This window comes from Heloderma suspectum, chromosome 1 (genome assembly GCF_057233095.1).
Source record: "Heloderma suspectum isolate Gila_16-S chromosome 1, 16-S_ref, whole genome shotgun sequence".
NCBI lineage: Eukaryota > Metazoa > Chordata > Lepidosauria > Squamata > Helodermatidae > Heloderma > Heloderma suspectum.
The window spans coordinates 441,244,479-441,260,796 of record NC_139458.1 but is presented as its reverse complement, the minus strand read 5'-3'; the positions used below and the strand labels follow the sequence as shown (position 1 = coordinate 441,260,796).

The 16,318-nt window shown below is 60.6% G+C and overlaps 1 protein-coding gene across 11 annotated transcripts in view; it reads left to right on the top strand.

The window, feature by feature from the left end:
* IFT172 (intraflagellar transport 172) overlaps positions 1 to 16,318 on the top strand; it is a 33,938-nt gene that overhangs the window by 7,704 nt on the left and 9,916 nt on the right. For 4 of the 11 annotated variants that reach the window (XM_084829583.1, XM_084829585.1, XM_084829580.1 and 1 more), the window contains 38 exons: positions 296 to 335; positions 847 to 912; positions 1,154 to 1,233; positions 1,581 to 1,668; positions 2,894 to 3,108; positions 3,210 to 3,333; positions 3,494 to 3,589; positions 4,367 to 4,528; positions 5,372 to 5,425; positions 5,731 to 5,834; positions 5,935 to 6,020; positions 6,118 to 6,230; positions 6,557 to 6,724; positions 6,909 to 7,045; positions 7,232 to 7,339; positions 7,700 to 7,784; positions 8,044 to 8,136; positions 8,227 to 8,304; positions 8,404 to 8,652; positions 9,371 to 9,449; positions 9,828 to 9,948; positions 10,084 to 10,228; positions 10,310 to 10,399; positions 10,658 to 10,755; positions 10,872 to 11,007; positions 11,076 to 11,192; positions 11,416 to 11,558; positions 11,846 to 11,939; positions 12,034 to 12,098; positions 12,221 to 12,401; positions 13,018 to 13,127; positions 13,373 to 13,505; positions 13,877 to 13,975; positions 14,201 to 14,310; positions 14,670 to 14,733; positions 15,244 to 15,330; positions 15,852 to 15,968; positions 16,069 to 16,179. In XM_084829583.1, the coding sequence (XP_084685709.1) occupies positions 296 to 335; positions 847 to 912; positions 1,154 to 1,233; positions 1,581 to 1,668; positions 2,894 to 3,108; positions 3,210 to 3,333; positions 3,494 to 3,589; positions 4,367 to 4,528; positions 5,372 to 5,425; positions 5,731 to 5,834; positions 5,935 to 6,020; positions 6,118 to 6,230; positions 6,557 to 6,724; positions 6,909 to 7,045; positions 7,232 to 7,339; positions 7,700 to 7,784; positions 8,044 to 8,136; positions 8,227 to 8,304; positions 8,404 to 8,652; positions 9,371 to 9,449; positions 9,828 to 9,948; positions 10,084 to 10,228; positions 10,310 to 10,399; positions 10,658 to 10,755; positions 10,872 to 11,007; positions 11,076 to 11,192; positions 11,416 to 11,558; positions 11,846 to 11,939; positions 12,034 to 12,098; positions 12,221 to 12,401; positions 13,018 to 13,127; positions 13,373 to 13,505; positions 13,877 to 13,975; positions 14,201 to 14,310; positions 14,670 to 14,733; positions 15,244 to 15,330; positions 15,852 to 15,968; positions 16,069 to 16,179 (4,246 nt within the window). Of the gene's footprint in view, positions 1 to 295; positions 336 to 846; positions 913 to 1,153; positions 1,234 to 1,580; positions 1,669 to 2,103; positions 2,194 to 2,893; positions 3,109 to 3,209; positions 3,334 to 3,493; positions 3,590 to 3,973; positions 4,057 to 4,366; positions 4,529 to 5,371; positions 5,426 to 5,730; positions 5,835 to 5,934; positions 6,021 to 6,117; positions 6,231 to 6,556; positions 6,725 to 6,908; positions 7,046 to 7,231; positions 7,340 to 7,699; positions 7,785 to 8,043; positions 8,137 to 8,226; positions 8,305 to 8,403; positions 8,653 to 9,370; positions 9,450 to 9,827; positions 9,949 to 10,083; positions 10,229 to 10,309; positions 10,400 to 10,657; positions 10,756 to 10,871; positions 11,008 to 11,075; positions 11,193 to 11,415; positions 11,559 to 11,845; positions 11,940 to 12,033; positions 12,099 to 12,220; positions 12,402 to 13,017; positions 13,128 to 13,372; positions 13,506 to 13,876; positions 13,976 to 14,182; positions 14,311 to 14,669; positions 14,734 to 15,243; positions 15,331 to 15,851; positions 15,969 to 16,068; positions 16,180 to 16,318 lie in introns of those variants that run through there. The other 7 variants (XM_084829582.1, XM_084829586.1, XR_014787029.1 and 4 more) reach the window with 6 other exon arrangements.

The following is a 16,318-nucleotide window of genomic DNA, read 5'->3' as shown; positions in this document are numbered from 1 at the left end:
CAGGCCCCAGGTGGCTCTGAGGGGTGAGGGGCAAGGTGGTCTTTGCTGGCAATGGCTTTCCATATTATTTCATCCAGTGGGATTCCCAGAACGGCCCTTGAGATTGATATGTTCCTCAAGGGACATTTTGCCTGGAAATGTGGACAGAGGGTGCTGCTGTTGCACTCCTGCTTGTGGGTTTCCGGAGGCCTGCAGGTTGGTCACTGTGTGAACAGAATGCTGGACTAGATGGACATTTGTCTGATCCAGCATGACATTCTTATGACATTCTCTTTTTATGCTTACTCTGGTTCAGGGGTGACAAGAAGGTGATTTGCAACAAGTTCATTCAGACGGTAAGCAAGAGCCTCCTTTTTCTTCTTCCCTATTCTGCAGGAGACTCTCAGGGGGGCTGCTCTTCTCCACATTTTCCAGTTAAGAAGAGCTGGGCCCTTGAGTGGCATTCTGGCCAGTGTCCCTGTAGCTCCTGAGCTGTTTTCTAAAGCACTTTTTGAGCAAAACAACCTGTGTGTCCATGGCTCGGGGGGGGGGGAAGGAGCCATGGTATATTCCGGCCTTGAGCAGAGCCCGGGCTTGGGAGGGCAGGTGGGTGAGTCAGCCAGAATAGCTCAGCCTGGCAGGAACCTCACTTTCCTGACTGGCTGGATGGAACTCTGCCTGTGGGGACAGGGGAGGGCAGGACTGCAGAGAAAGGGGCGGTGTTTTTTTGACCCTCTTCAGAGCCTGGGTGGTCTTTGCAGCTCCCTCTGGAGCAGCCCTTGGGCTTGAGCCCGGCTTCTCTGTCAGCATAGGGGAGGGTTGCTCTCTCCTGCCTCTGATGCTGCCCTTTCCACCATTCTCTGCTAGAGTGCTGTGACATGTTTGCTGTGGCCAGAGGAAAACACCATTGTCTTTGGGCTCGTTGAGGGCAAGGTAAGGGTGGGCAGCTGGCTTTCAGGCCTTTCCCTCAGGAGTGGGGTTTGGGAGCTGGGAAACAGCACAGCCAAGTGGTCCATCTCAGCTGGGTCTAGCTTCTGCCTCCTCCCCTCCCTCCCAGCTCCTAGTCCTCCCTGGCTCATTGCTGGAGGTGGGAGTTACAAAGGCGCTTCTATTCTCATCCCCCTCCCTTTCCTATCACAGACTGTTGGGCTGACCAGATTTCTCTCCCTTAAAGGTTCGTTTGGCAAACACCAAAACCAACAAATCATCCACCATTTATGGGACGGATTCCTATGTGGTGTCGTTGGCCTCCAAGTGAGTGTGGGGGGAGGAGAGGCCCCCACTTCTATATCCAAGGGTGGCAAGCCCTGATCCCACCCCCCCCACCATACCCCAGTCAGTAGCTCTGCCCTAAGGGAAAGCTCAGTACCTGTCCACCTTCACAGCATGCTCCTCTCTCTAGCCCTAGCAGAGGGGTTTGTTAGCTGCACCCCACTCCTCCTTGGCTCCTTGGCCCTGCTGCCCTGGCTGACTCCATGCACTTCCAAGGTGATAGTTACTCTCCTCTCCACAAGCCGGACCGGCTGGCAGGTGGGAGGCTGGGAAGAAATGAGCCAGGGGGCTCCAGGCTGATCCCCTCTTGTGTGCCTCCTCCTCTGTAGCATCTCAGGAAAGGGGATCCTGTCCGGGCATGCAGATGGAACCATTGTGCGCTACTTCTTTGACGACGAAGGCTCTGGGGAGTCACAGGTGCAGAAGCGCTCTTTCCCCAGCCAGACAAGGCCTATAAAACACACACACATGGAAATGGTGATCCCTCAGGAAGGCCTTCTGGGAGTGGTAGTTTCCCAGCCCTCAGTGGAGTTACTGGGAAAGGTGGATTCTTCCCCTGAGAGGAAGAACGTGGAAGGGACTGGGGTGGGAGCAGCACCGCTTGCTTGGCTGTGATAGGTCCCCCCCCATGCTTCGTTTCCTGCCCTGCAGAGAATGTCGCATTCTCTTCTACTCGTGCTGTCAGCGTACTCGAGCGCCCCAGCCCTGCACAACACCTTTGGGCAACCCTTGAAATAAAGCGGTGCACGAAGGGTGTCTCCAGCAACGCCCCTCTCACTTCAGTAACCCCTTTTCTTTCTTTCATCCCCCAGCCATAGGAAACGGTGTCCCGTCCCCCTGCAAGCCATGTAGCACAAGTCCCTCCTGGCACACAAAGAAGGAAACTGTCCCTGAGGGGCAGCGAGGGCCCCCAGCCGGGGCCAGGCCACCCCATGGCAGCAGGTGGGGACTGGGCGCAGGCTGCTGTCCCTGGCAGCTGTGACTGCAGCACTAGCAGCTGTGGTCCACCTGCCGGACCGGGGGTGGGGCAGGGGGTAGTTTTGCCATGTCTGTATCAGCAGGAGAACCGGTCCTGCCATGCTTCTGAGATGGAAGGACACAGAGCCTCAAAGGGGTGGGGGGGACTTGGGCGTTGGCTGATTCATGCTCCTCTCCTGAGTAGACTTCTCTGGTGTGCGATTTCGCCAGCAGTCACCCTAGAAAATATCCCCACATGGAGCCCCAGCCCAAATGTGGCTGCTGGAGCTCCCCCAAGCAAATTGAGCCCCACCCCTGCCCTGCTGCCTCTTATGCCAGCTGATGAGTGCGTGTCCCTGAGAGTTATGCAGAGAAATTAGGCCACCCTTTTAGGGCACTCTGTTCCCAGAGCACAGGGAGACTGGGTGGGGGTCTGGGGGGAATAACCAGCTTGAAAACACCTCTTGACCCAAACAGCGGGAGAAGACCCAGCCCTGCAGAGGAGGCTCCTTGCTTTTCTCAGCAGCTCAGGCGGCACAGGGCAGGGGGCACAGCCCAATCTCTCTTGCCTGGAACAAAGCAAATGCTGTGATGGCACAGCCCCTGCTGTGCCCTCCCGACTTCGACCCTGGCCAGCCTGCCGCTCACCCCACTCTTGCTCTTGCCACCTCTGTTTTTTGGACAGGGAAAGTTGGTGATGCACCCCTGCCCCCCTTACGCCCTGGCCTGGGCCTCCAACAGCATTGTGGCTGCTGGTTGTGACAAGAAGATTGTGGCCTACGGGAAAGAGGGCCACGTGATCCAAACCTTCGACTACAGCCGAGACGCTTCAGAGAAGGAGTTTGCAGTGGCAGCCTCCAGCCCTGGGGGCCAGTCCGTGGTCCTCGGCAGCTTCGACAGGTGTGGTATCTGAGGGGGCCGGGGGGGCAGGTGGTGGGCTGTGCTGTAGGGCAGGTTGACGCTGCCTTTTGGCTGCTCACTGCCCTCCTTGGTTCCCCCAGGCTGAGGGTGCTGAACTGGAGTCCCCGCCGAAGTGCCTGGGAGGAAGCCAAGCCCAAGGAGATTCCACACCTATACACCATCACGGCTCTGGCCTGGAAAAGGGATGGCTCCCGCCTCTGTGCGGTGCGTTTGTGGCAGACTTCCCTGCCTGGGTCATGTTCATTGGATGGAGCATCCTAGGGAGGCCTCCTGCTCCTTGCAGAGCACCTCGGGTGCAGGCAGGTGGGGCCAAAGAGGTTGTGGTGGGCCGGAGGGCCCCTAAAGGAGGCCTTTGTTCCCACAGGGCACACTCTGTGGTGGAGTGGAGCAGTTTGACTGCTGCCTTCGCAGGAGCATTTACAAGAACAAGTTTGAGATGACCTACGTGGGGCCCAGCCAGGTGTGTGTGTGTGTTTGGGGGGTGGGGACACATAAGGACTGGCTCCTGAGCAGCTGGCTGGAAATGAGCAGGCCCTGGCTGGGGGTGGGATGTGGGGAGGTTGTGTTGGGGGTTGAAGAAGTGCAGGAGGGAAGGGGCCTTCCTAAGATCTGCTGCTGCGGGAAAGATAAGTGGCCCTGAGGGGGGCCTTCAGAAGGTGCTCTGGAGCCATTTCCCGGGGAGGCCGGGGTGGGTGCCCATCCTGGACCTTTGGAGAAAGGCCACTGTTGTGCAGGACAGCCATGAAGCCATTGAGAAGCGCAGGTTTGTTCTCAAGCAGGTTCATTGATGCCTCGGAGTCCACTGGCAGCTGAAAAGGGCACCAGCCGCCTCTTCTCCGGTCGGGTAGCTCACAGAAGCTCATGCCACCGTGGGAGGGCAGCCTGTAAACCGCTCACACTGGACGTCTTTACTCTGCATTTTCTCCTGTGAGCCAACCTGGCAAAGTCCCGCTCTTTCTACTTAAGCATCCTTGGCGAAGAATAAGAATGCCTCTGGCTTGGACTGCAGGTGGCCCCTGGCCCAGGAGGGGCTGTGGGGTAGCTGGCGATGACACTCGCCTTGCCCCTTTTGGAAGTCAGCGGGGCTTTCCTCTGGCACCAGCTGGGACAGTCGAGGCTGCCCCCCCCCCAAGTCTCTACTGTGTCAGTGTTGCAGGGCAGTGGGGCCAGAAGAGCTGCCTTGCAGGCTCGGTCCCAAGAGCCGGATGCGGAGCAGCTGGCTTGTGTCCCCTGCCAGGTCATTGTGAGGAATCTCTCCACTGGCATGCGGGTCGTCTTGAAGTCCCACTATGGCTACGAAATCGACGAGGTGAAGATCCTGGGGAAGGAGCGCTACCTGGTGGCCCACACCTCAGACACGCTGCTCCTGGGGGACCTCAGTTCCACCAAGCTCAGCGAGGTACTGTGCGCGGGGGGGGAGGGTCGGGGTCTGGCAGGCCCAGTGCAGGGGGCGGGGGGGGCAAGGCGTGGCTGGCTCAGAACTGGCTGCCGTGGGTTGCGGAGTCTGACTGGGCGCCCTGAGGGCCTCACTGAGGGCCTTGGGAGCAGACGTGGACAGGAGCAGCTTGGCTGAGCCAGGCCCCCACCCAAAACCTCCTGTGCCCTGTGAGGCCCCTCTGGCAGTGCCGTCCTTCCCTGCTCCATCCTTGCACTCTGCTTGTGGAGGCTCAGGAGACCCAGGCTGCTTCTGGCTGCCCTGCAGAGCTCCCAGTTCCACCCACCTCGCCGCCTCCGAGGGGCCCTTTGGCTCTGTTCTGCTCTTCTCCAGCCCTCGGGTTCAGCTTCAGCTTCTCGCCCAGGGTGGGGCTGCATCTTCCTGCCCTTTCTTCTTTTGCAGCCCAACCCCTTTGTTGCATGCCCATGCTGCCCCCCCGCTGCTTGACCCTCCATCCTTTCCCCCTGGCTGGCCGGGGCCAGCTAACGGCCCTTCCCTGCTGCCCCTTGCTCAGCACTCTGGCCTCCTCCCGAACTGCAGCCATGTCAGAGGCCAGGAGCTGGAGTGCTGCCTGGGGCCCACTGTGACTTGGCTGGTTGGGGTGGGGGGAGCCAGCTGCTTTGTGTGCCTTGGGGGAGGGCCGTGGTCCCCGAGCCTGTTTGAGCACCATGACTGGTGGGAGCACCAAGGCAGGGGGCTGTACTGTGCCATCAGGCAGCCTTGGCACAGCATGCCCCCCCCCCCCCCGCAGTGGGGTGAGTGCGGCGCAGCCAGCCTGGAGTTCATGTGACTGCTCCTCTTCCCCAGGTGGCCTGGCCAGGCTCTGGTGGGAACGAGAAGTTTTCCTTTGACAATGAGAATGTAAGTGGGGCTGGGCGGGGGGAGTAGCACCGCTCTTTGCCTCCCTTGACCTGGCTTCCGGGAACAGGCGTGGTCTGTTCTTGCCCAGTGGCATTTCTGCAGGGACAGCAGCAGTGCCTGGGTGGGAAGTTGGCCGCTGAATCTCTCTGGGACTGCTGGACTCCCCCCATGTCTAAGGTCTCGTAGGCTGAGGGATATTAAGCTGGGCTGGCCCCCGGAGGCTGCTGCATCGCCCCCCCTCCGTTCTCTTTTTCCTGTAGTGCAGGCAATTGCGCCTGCCTCCTCTCTCTCCTTACTTGCTCCAGGTCTGCATGATCTTCAACGCAGGGGAGCTGACTTTGGTGGAGTATGGGAGCAACGAGATTTTGGGCTCTGTGCGCACTGAGTTTATGAACCCCCATCTCATCAGGTGAGTGGCGAGGCCCTCTCCTTCTGGCGGGGACCTCTGGACAAGGGACAGTGGCCCCATCCCAACACAGCCAGCCTTGTCGTTCCCATGATCCCTTCAGTGTCCGCATCAATGAGAGGAGGCAGCGGGGAACTGAGGAGAGCAAGCGGCTGGCCTACCTGGTGGACATCAAGACAATAGCAGCAGGTGAACAAGGCTCCTCCTTCCCCTTCTCCACCTGCCCGGTCCCAGACTTTGGTCCTGAGACCCCTGGCTTTTCTCTCCCCCCCCCCCCCCCGCCCAGTGGACCTTGTGGGGAGCTGTAATATCGGCACCATCAGCCATGAGAGCAAGATTGACTGGCTGGAGCTAAACGAGACGGGTCACAAGTTGCTCTTTCGGGACAAGAAAATGAAGGTAAGGTTTCCGGCTGAACATCAGGAAAAACTTCCTGACAATGGGACAGCAATATGACAATGGGACCAATTCCCTAGGGAGGTGGCGGGCTCTCCCACACTGGAGGCGTTCAAGACGAGGCTGGACAGCCATCTGTCAGGGCTGCTCTGACTTGGATTCCTGCATTGAGCAGAGGGTTGGCCTCGATGGCCTTGTAGGCCCCTACCAACCCTACTATTCTATGATTCTATGATATGGTTGCAGGACCGGGGGGGGGGGGGGGGGGCAGGCCAGAGGTCTGGAGGCCAGCCCTGAGCCTGTGCCTCTTCTGTTACCCCCATCCCCAGCTGCACCTCTATGACGTTGAGAGCGCCACCAAGACCACCATCCTGAGCTACTGCTCCTATGTGCAATGGGTCCCTGGCAGTGATGTGGCTGTGGCCCAGAACCGGAACAGCCTCTGCGTTTGGTACAACATCGACACCCCCGAGCGAGTGACCATGTTCCCCATGAAGGTAATGCTGGCCCCCATGCCGGAGCCAGGTGAGCATCTGGCTTCTCGGGCTGGTGAAGGGGAGCGGGAGCTTGGTGAGGCTGCAGGCAGCCCTCAGCTGGGACAGGGGCAGATCCTGTGGGCAGGGTGGCCCCCAGGCAACATGATCGGCAGAGCCACGCTGAGGGACATTGCTCTCCTGGCAGGGCGACATTGTGGACCTCGAGAGGAGCAGCGGGAAGACTGAGGTGATTGTGACCGAGGGCGTGAACACCGTCTCGTACACCCTGGACGAGGGGCTCATTGAGTTTGGCACTGCCATCGACGATGGGGACTACCACCGGTGAGGGGCAGGGCGGGGTGGGGATTCCAGCAGCAGAGGTGGAGAGCATCAGGAAGTGGTCCCAGACAACCTCTGGCTGGGCTCAACACTTGCAAGTGAGGCCCTGGCAGAACGTGAGGCGAGCCCACCCATCCCCCACCACCGCAAGATGCCCTTGTCCTCAGCCCTTTTGCCTTGCCCTCTCAGGGCTGTTGCCTTCCTGGAGACACTGGAGATGTCTGCTGAAACAGAGGCCATGTGGAAGACGCTGAGCCGGCTGGCGCTGGAGGCCAAACAGCTGCACGTCGCAGAAAGGTGGGCCAGGGGAGGAGCTCTGAGTAGCCCAAGGAAGCATCTCCCAGAGCGCTGTGCTGATGCAGCCCTCCTGGACCATGGGGTTTGCCCTGGCTCGGCTGGCCCCCTTGTTTGAAGGAACTCCCTTGGCTCAGGCACCATGTAGTGGGTACCCTGGTGACGGGTGACTCCTCGTGTCATCCAATAGTTACGTTTTTCTTAAAGCCCTGTTATGCCGTAGTTGTTACTGCAGGCAGGATGAGGCTGGGTGAGTGCCCCCCCCCCACCCTGTTTCAGATGGAGGGCTGTTGTGCAGTGTTTCCCAGCCCTGTTGAGGCCATCCAACCATCCCATCCCCCTGAGAACTGGATCTCTCCCCAGGTGTTTTGCTGCTCTTGGGCACGTAGCCAAGGCCCGATTCCTCCATGAGACCAATGAGATTGCAGATCAAGTGACCAAGGAATACGTGAGTGGAGTGCCGGGGAGGCGGTTGCTGCCTCCCCCCTCCCCCCCTCCCCCCTCCCCCCTCCCTATCAGTGTTCCGAGGCATGCCGTCCCACCCGCCTCAGCCCCATACCTATACCTGGCTCTCCTTGCCCTGGCCAGCTGCCCCGCTCCCACACAGAGGCTGCCTGAAGGAGGTGAGAGCCTGCTATCCTTGCAGACCAGTTTGGGGGGGGGGGCAGCAGGGACAGGGGACCCCTCCTTCTCTGTCCCACTTCTAGGGAGGGGATGCCACAGACTACTACCAGGTCCGAGTCCGCCTGGCCATGCTGGAAAAGAACTACAAGCTGGCCGAGATGATCTTCCTGGAGCAGGTGAGGCCAGGAGCCAGGATTGCTGGCTGCCAGCCCCCCTCCCTCCATGCCCCCTCCCTAATCTTCGCTCTCCTCCTCCTTGCCCTCTAGAATGCCGTGGAGGAGGCCATGGAGATGTACCAAGAGCTGCACCTGTGGGATGAGTGCATCTCGGTGGCAGAGGCCAAAGTAAGTGGTGGGCGGGGGGGCATTGTGGCTGGTGATCTTGGGCTGTGGATGGGGGCTTCCCAGCTGCGTCCACTACACCGCTACTGTCCCACCCTCCAGAGCCATCCCGCACTGGAGAAGCTGCGCCAGGGTTACTACGAGTGGCTGCTGCAGACCCAGCAAGAGGAGCGAGCGGCCGAGGTGCAGGAGAGCCATGGGGACCTGCAAGCAGCCATTGGCCTCTACCTGAAAGCGGGGCTGCCAGCCAAAGCAGCACGGCTAGCCATGAGCCGAGAGGAGCTTCTGGGCAGCGTGGACCTCGTCAACCGTGTGGCCACGGCCCTTGTCCGAGGGGAGCTCTTTGAGCAGGTGAGGCAGTGCCCGTGGTCGAGGAGGAGCAGGGCCAGGGAATGAGAAGTCCTGGCCATGCTGGCCTTGCTGCTTGACCTCCATACTACATTGACCTTCTGTCTGTCCTACTCAATCCGCCTCATCGTGTGCAGGATGGTAGCCATGGTCTTGGCAACCTCTCATGGCTCCGGCTGGCTGTTCCGTCCAGGCTAAGACCAAGCTCTCTTGTAGGCCATTTGAGCCTATATGTTGTGGATTTCATTTTGTTTTCTCTGGCAGTGCGAGCCTCTCCTTATCTCTTACGGCTTTTCTTTTTCCTAAAACTTCGCTTCTATGTATCCCAATCAGGCTAAAGTGTTCCTATGAGGTGTGGAGTGCTGCAGTGAGACAGTCCATCTCTGGACCATTATTAAATACTCCCCCACCCCAAGGGCTCTGGGTGTGGGTGCTGTTGTGGTTTCTAAGGAGGAAAGGCCCCAGGCCTTCTGCTTTTGCCCAGGAGCAGTTCAGAGTCGTGGTTCTTTGAGAAGGGCACCGTAGTCTGGGGGGCTGCAGGGTCCACCCAGACTCAGGCTGGCCGGGGGAGGGGAGTGTACTCTGAGGATCTCCTTACTCGGGTCACCATAGGTATGTCTCATCCAAGGCTGGTCTTCTGCCTCCACAAAATGGCTGCTGCTGCTAGCCAGTTCCTCTCAGGAGACCTTGCCAGTGACGCTGGCCCTCCTCTGTGTCTCAGGCTGGGGAGCTCTTTGAGAAGATCCGAAACCCACAAAGGGCACTGGAGTGCTATCGCAAAGGCAGCTCCTTTCTGAAAGGTAGGGGGGGCAGGGGGAGGGCTTCTGTGAAGCTTCTGCCCTGGCTGCACGTAGCTTCTCAAGTCCAGGGTTTGATTTGTTTTTGTGTCTAATGTTTCCTGAAACCTTTTCCTTTAGGGAAACCTTTTCCCACAGCATGCAAAAACAAATGAGCTCCTTGACCCAAAGCCAGCCACTGTAGGGGAAGAGGGGACTCACGTGAGCTCCTTCGAGATGTGCTTGCATCTGCTCCTCCCGGTGGGCCTCTCCAGTCCAGGGTGGCATCCTCAGGAGCTGAGCTTGTTTCCCAGCCCTTGATGGGCTTGTCGTGGGCCAGGAGGTGTCTCCTGGGTTCCTGCAGTTGCCCTGACGTGCTGCCTGTGTCCCCTCTCCATGCAGCTGTGGAGCTGGCGCGTGCAGTCTTCCCTGCAGAGGTGGTGAAGCTAGAGGAGGGCTGGGGGGACCACCTTGTGCAGCAGAAGCAGCTGGATGCTGCCATCAACCACTACATTGAGGCCAGGTACTGGCCTGGGAGGGAGGGGGGCATGCTGGCCCAGCCTGTGCGTGTGAGGCGGGCCCCACGGCTGACCCCTGACCTTCGGCACCTGTGCGGGGCCTGTGGGAGTCCTGCCCTGAGGAGTGTGGCCTGTTCCAGGTGTGCTGTCAAGGCCATTGAAGCGGCCCTGGGGGCACGGCAGTGGAAGAAGGCCATTTACATCCTGGACATGCAGGACAAGAGCACAGCGGCCAAGTATTACCCCAAGATTGCTCAGCACTATGCAGCCTTGCAAGAGTACGAGGTAAAGCCCAGCACCCCCCACCCTACCTGCAGCACCCACTGCTCCATGGCTGGCTGGCTCACTGGGCCCTTGTCCCTGCAGATAGCAGAGGAGCTGTATGTCAAAGGAGGCCACACCAAGGAGGCCATCAGCATGTACACGCAGGCCGGGCGCTGGGAGCAGGCGCACAAGGTGAGGAAGAGGAGCTGCCTCTGCCCTCCAAGGGGCACAGCTGCACTCCAGCTTGTTCCTTTGGCCGTGCTGGCTGAGCTTCCACGGAAGCTCAGCGGCCTCTGGCCTCCACCTCAGGGTAGATCTGGCAGCAGGAGGCTGCTCCAAGAGGAAAGGGCGCCAACCAGCCCCTTAACAGCCCTCTTTGTCAGTGGGACAGGGGGGGGGGGGGCTGGCTGTGTTGCCCACGCCAATTCCAGCCCTGGCATCTTCTTGCAGCTAGCATCCGAGTGCATGAGGCCAGAGGACGTGTCCGTGCTGTACATCACACAGGCCCAGGAGATGGAGCGGCAGGGCAAGTACAAGGAGGCTGAGAGGTGGGTGTCGCCCCATGCCTTGGGCTGGGACTCTGCAGGGGAAGGAGAAGGGGTTGACGAGGGCTCCAGGGCCGCAGTCAGCAACCCCCCTCAGCAACTGGAGGTGCCCTTCCCAGGCTCTACATTACAGTGGACGAGCCCGACTTGGCCATCACCATGTACAAGAAATGCAGGATGTATGATGAGATGATCCGCCTGCTGGCCAAATACCACAAGGACCTGCTGAGCGATACACACCTGCACCTTGGCAAGGTAGAGTGGGCGGTGGAGGGGGGCGCAGCAGGATGGGCAGTGTAGTGACCAGCTCACTTGGGTGGCAGGAGCTGGAAGCTGATGGACGCCTGCAGGAGGCTGAATACCATTACCTGGAAGCCAAGGACTGGAAGGCGGCGGTGAACATGTTTCGCGTGAACAACATGTGGGATGAGGCCTACCGGGTAAGAGCGGCTCCCAGTAGCCATTCCTTGGCGGCCGGGCTTCCTGCAGCATCATTCCAGCCTTAGCCATGGCTCCCAGACGCCGCCCCTGCGGACCGATGACGCCGCCTGCGTTGGGGGAGGCAGTGCTGAAGGATCTGGGGAGGGTGCCTTCCTTGGGGCAGGGCAGGCTATCTGGAGGTTGCCCCAGACTTGGCCCTCTCTCTGTTTTGATTTGAGACAGGTGGCCAAGGCTCACGGCGGGGCAAATTCCCACAAGCACGTGGCCTTCTTGTGGGCAAAGAGCCTTGGCGGAGAAGCTGCTGTGAAGCTCCTCAACAAGTTTGGGCTTCTAGAGATGGCCATCAACCATGCCGCGGACAACAAGTGAGGAGAGGCCACGGCTGGGTCCAGGGAGGGTCCCCCCATCTCATGTTACACGTGCACAGCCCTATGGCCCAGAGATCCCCCACGGGGCGGGGTCCACACCGGCTTCCCACAGGGCAGGCTGCTCTGCACGCAGCCACCACAGTGGGCCTTTCTGGCATGGCCCAGAGGGGTGGCTCTTGCTGTGGCATCGCCCATGCCCACACGTGCCTTGGTGCCATCCCCAGCAGGCCCCGTGGCTTGTAGTTCTCACTGTGCCTCCTCCTCCTCGGCTTCTTCCTCCGTAGCATCTTTGCCTTTGCCTTTGAGCTGGCCAGGCTCTCACTGAAACAGAAGCTGCCCGAGATCCACTTCAAGCACGGCTCCTTCCTGGAGGATGAGGTCAGGATCTTGGCGGGCAGGTGGGGAGGCTGCTGTCTTCCCTGGCGGAAGGTAGGCAGCGGATGTTGATGTGCCACCCGCCTGTCTCATGCAGGGCAAGTTTGAGGAGGCAGAAGTGGCATTTGTGAAGGCTGGGAAGCCGAAGGAAGCAGTGCTGATGTGAGTTCTCCCTCCCCCCTCGTGGACCCTTTCCTCGTGGCAGCGCCCACTGCAGCACCCTCTCCTCTCTGGGGCTGCCTGATCCGTGCCAGCAGCTTGCTGTGCTCTCTGTGCCCACCCAGGTACGCCCACGCCCAGAACTGGGCAGCGGCCCAGCGAGTCGCCGAGGCCCACGACCCGGACAGCGTGGCTATTGTGCTGGTGGGCCAGGCTGATGCTGCCTTCAAGCAAAAGGAGCTCCAGAAAGCCGAGGCACTGCTGCTGCGGGCTCAGCGCCTCGACCTGGCTGTGAAGCACTACAAGGTAGCAGGGGCCTTGGGGGACCACTCAGCTTGGCAGGGGAGGGGGAGTGTCCCAGCAGGCTCCGCCCCGCCCCACTGGGGGTCCTTGGAGGCCCTGGCCAGCTTTGAGGGGCCTTGTCCTAGGGCAGCACCTTCAGGGTCCTGTGGAAGGCAGTGTGGGACAAAGTGGAAAGGGATGGACGTGGGTGGGACTGTATCCAGATAGGGGAAGAAGGAGGGAGCAGTGGGAGAAAAGGAGCCTCAGGGAAGATGGGCCAGCTTGGCGGGGGTGGGGGTGCTGCTGCCCGTTCTGGCCGTGTGCTGCAGGTGCTGGTCCCATGGGCTGGGGGCTATGGCATGGCCATGGGCACCCTCTCCAGCTGTGTGGATGCCGCAGAAGAGCCAGGTCCTGGGAAGCCCCCGTTGCAGCTTCTCAAAGCACCTGGGGTCCTGCCCCCAGTGACCCCCTCTGAGTGGCTGCCTTGAGTTGGGCAAGGTGGGCATGTTTCCCCAGCAGCAGCAGGTCTGGCTTGAGAGACGAGAGGCCGATGGTTCACGTGGGGGTTGTGGTGGCGCAGTGCGTCTTGGTGGGGGGCAGGGCAGTCGTAGGTGACCCTGGGCACACTTCCTTCGCTCAGGAGGCGGCCATGTGGACTGATGCCCTCCGGGTCTGCAAAGAGTATCTGCCTGGTGATCTGGAGGCCTTGCAAGAGGAGTACGAACGGGAGGTGGCCAAGAAGGGGCCCAGGTCAGTGGGGCCCAGGAGGACGTGGGAGGCCAACGGGGTCTCAGGCCCACTGGGATCCACGTAGCCTTTCCCAGAGCCCCAGTCGCTGGCCAGGCCTCACGCAGGCCAGCACCTTTGTGGCCTGAGGCCTCGTGTGCCCCCTCCCCTGGCCCCTGCGTGTGAGCACTGGGGGGCCCCTCCCTCTCTCTGCCCCTCCCTCTCTCTGCCCTTCCCTGGGCCTTGACGGAAACCCTGTTGGCTGGCAGGGGTGCTGAGGGCATCCTGGAGCAGGCGCGGGAATGGGAGCAGGCAGGCGAATACGCGCGTGCCGTGGACTGTTACCTGAAGGTGCGGGACCCAAGCAACAGCAGTGCCCTCCTGGAGAAGTGCTGGGTGAAGGTAGGCCTGTCCTCCGCCTGTCCAGGCACGGCCCCTGCTTCTTGGGGGCTCCGGGCGAGTTGAACGCAGGCTGAAGTGGGAGGCAGGATCTGCTGGCAAAGACAGAGCCTGGGGGTTTGCATGGTGGGGGCAGGGGCCTTGTCGGCCCTTTGCGCTTCTCTTTTGCTGTTGCCTCGCAGCTCGAGAGCTCAGCCTTCCCAGTTTCGCTGCTCGGTGGTGCCGGTGGCCAGAGCTCCTCGTCCAGGGAGGCCTCATGAGGGGCAGCGGCCAGCACAGCAGGAGGCACTGCTGCTGCTGTCATCCCTGGAGCTCCTCCCCTGTTCCAGCCTGGCAGGGCAAGCGTTGCCTCTGACCCCCCTCTCTCGTGGCAGGCAGCTGAGCTTGCCATCAAGTTCCTTGGCCAGCCCCGGAGCATCGAGGTAATGCGGACTGTTGGGCCCCAGCTGGTTGGCATCAGGAAATTCAGTGTGGTAAGGAGACGGTAAGGCCTGGGTGCAGGGATCAGCTGGGCCACTGGCCTGGGATTGCTGCAGCGACCCTGGCCGGGGGTCGGGTTGTGGTGGGCAGTCCAGCTGTGTGCCTTGCCCCAGGCCAAGTGTGTGTGGCAACTCCTCCTCCGCCCTACCGCCCCATGGATGCTTCTGTGCTGCACTATGGTGGCAAACCCCTCCCCGCAGTGCCTCTTCTGTCCCCAGGCAGCAGAGCTCTACCTCAACCTGGACCTGATCAAGGAAGCCATTGATGCGTTCATGGAAGGGGAGGAGTGGAACAAGGCCAAGCGGGTGGCCAAGGAGCTTGACCCCAGGTATGTAAGGGCCTGGGCCCTTACAAGTCTCCCAGTTCATTCCCTTGGCACTGGCACATCAAGGAGCTCTCAGGCATAGAAAAGGAGGCCCTGCTTTGCCGGCCCTGTTGCCCCCCGAGAGGGATGCTGCTGGGGACTGAGCCTGGACTTTGCCTTCAACATGCCAGGCGGGCTCTCCACCACAGAGGGATCTCCCTTCCCCGCTTGCTGCCTGTCCTGCTGCAGAGGACAAGAGCCTAGGGGCACTTAGGGGTTGCAAGCTCATGGGCTTGCAGGGAGGGAGCGCACAGAGGCTGTGTTTGGGGCCCTTCTTTGCCAGACTACAATCAACAGGCCCTTCCTTTCTTCTGCTGCGGCAGGTACGAGGAGTATGTGGATCAGCACTACAAGGAGTATCTGAAGGACCAGGGCAAAGTGGACTCGGTGAGAGGGAACCCCAAGAGGAGGAGGGAGAAGGGCAAGGGGCGCAGAACCCATCAGAGATGGGAGACAAGTTCAGGTGCCCAGGCAGGATATTCTTCTGCTTTTCAGCCACAAACACAAAAACAGCCACTTGTAAAAGTGCAACCTAAATCGAACACAAAATTGTCACGTTACCCATCAATGGTTATTTATGGAAACATTCACCCAATCAGCTGCAGGGTAGCTGGACAAACCCAGCAGGTTGAAGCAACCAAGGAAGGAAGAGGCAGCAGAAGCCATAATCAAAATCACTGGCAGCAGACTCTTGCATTGAGTTCAAAGACAGGCCTGGATTGCAGAGCAAAGGGGGGGCGTTCCTGGGAGGATTCTGTATGGGCCTGTGTGTGCGTGCGTGTGTGTGTGTAGTGTAGTACTGGTCCGGTTGCAACCATGTCCTGCAGGCGCCTCACACGGTCCGTGTACATTGTGCGCATGCGCCCGCCTGGCTCACCGGCTTTCCCCCTTGGACAGCTGGTGGGCGTGGACGTCGTGGCTGCCCTCGACATGTACGTGGAGAGGGAGCAGTGGGAGAAGTGCCTTGAGACAGCAGCCAAGCAGGTATGGCGGGGGCAGGCTTCCCCAGGGCCCCCCAGCAGCCCCTGGGTGGAAATGCGGACCCTAAGGAGCCAGGCCTGACTCGGTTTCCCCTAAAGCCCAGAGCTCCCAGGAACCTGGACCACCACCGCCCATTACTGTGGGTCATGCAAAGTTCTGGGATGAGGCAAAGCCCCCCTGCAAAAAGGAGGGGAGAAACAGCCCCCGCCAGCTGCCCTGGTCCGCCTTCCGGAGGAATTGCCCCCTCTGTGCTGCAGCCAAGCGCAGGCTGCCGGTCACCTGCCTGCCAGCCTGCCTGCCAGAGCTGTTGCATGGCCCTGGCAGGGGAACGCGGCCACTGGTCATCTGGCACAGGGACAAGTCGCCACAGGGATGGAGCTGGCCATGACTGGGTCTGCTGTCCCCACCCACAGAAAAGCGCACCGTCCACAAGGAAAGGGCGGGGGTCTCTCCACCCTCCCGCCACTTGTTCTCAGCTTGCTGCAACTCTCCAGATCTGCATCACGCTCTTCTTGCTTCCGCAGAGCTACAAGGTGCTGCACAAGTATGTGGCCCTTTATGCCACCCACCTCATCCGAGAGGGCCGCTGGGACGCAGCCCTGGGCCTCTACGTCCAGCATGGCGTTCCTGCCAATGCCCAGGTAGCAAGGGCGGCTGGGGCTGGGTGAGAGGCTGGAGCCGCAGGCAGCCCAGTGGGTCTCTCGCTTCAGCTCTGACCAAAGACACCCCCCCCCCCCGCAGAATTTCAACATTTATAAGCGGCTCTTTGTGGAGATGGTGAACACGGCCAACCAGGACAGCGCAGAGGCCTACCGCAGCTGGGCTGACCTGCGGGACATGCTCTTCAGCCTGGTGAGTAGCGAGAGCAGGTTTGCCTGTGGGCTGCAGCCCTGCCTGCCTGTGGCTTCACAGCTCTTTGCGCTGCTGTTGCAGCCACCCAGCACTTCCTTAGGCAAGACCTCCAAGAGGCCTGGCCTCCCACACAGCAGTC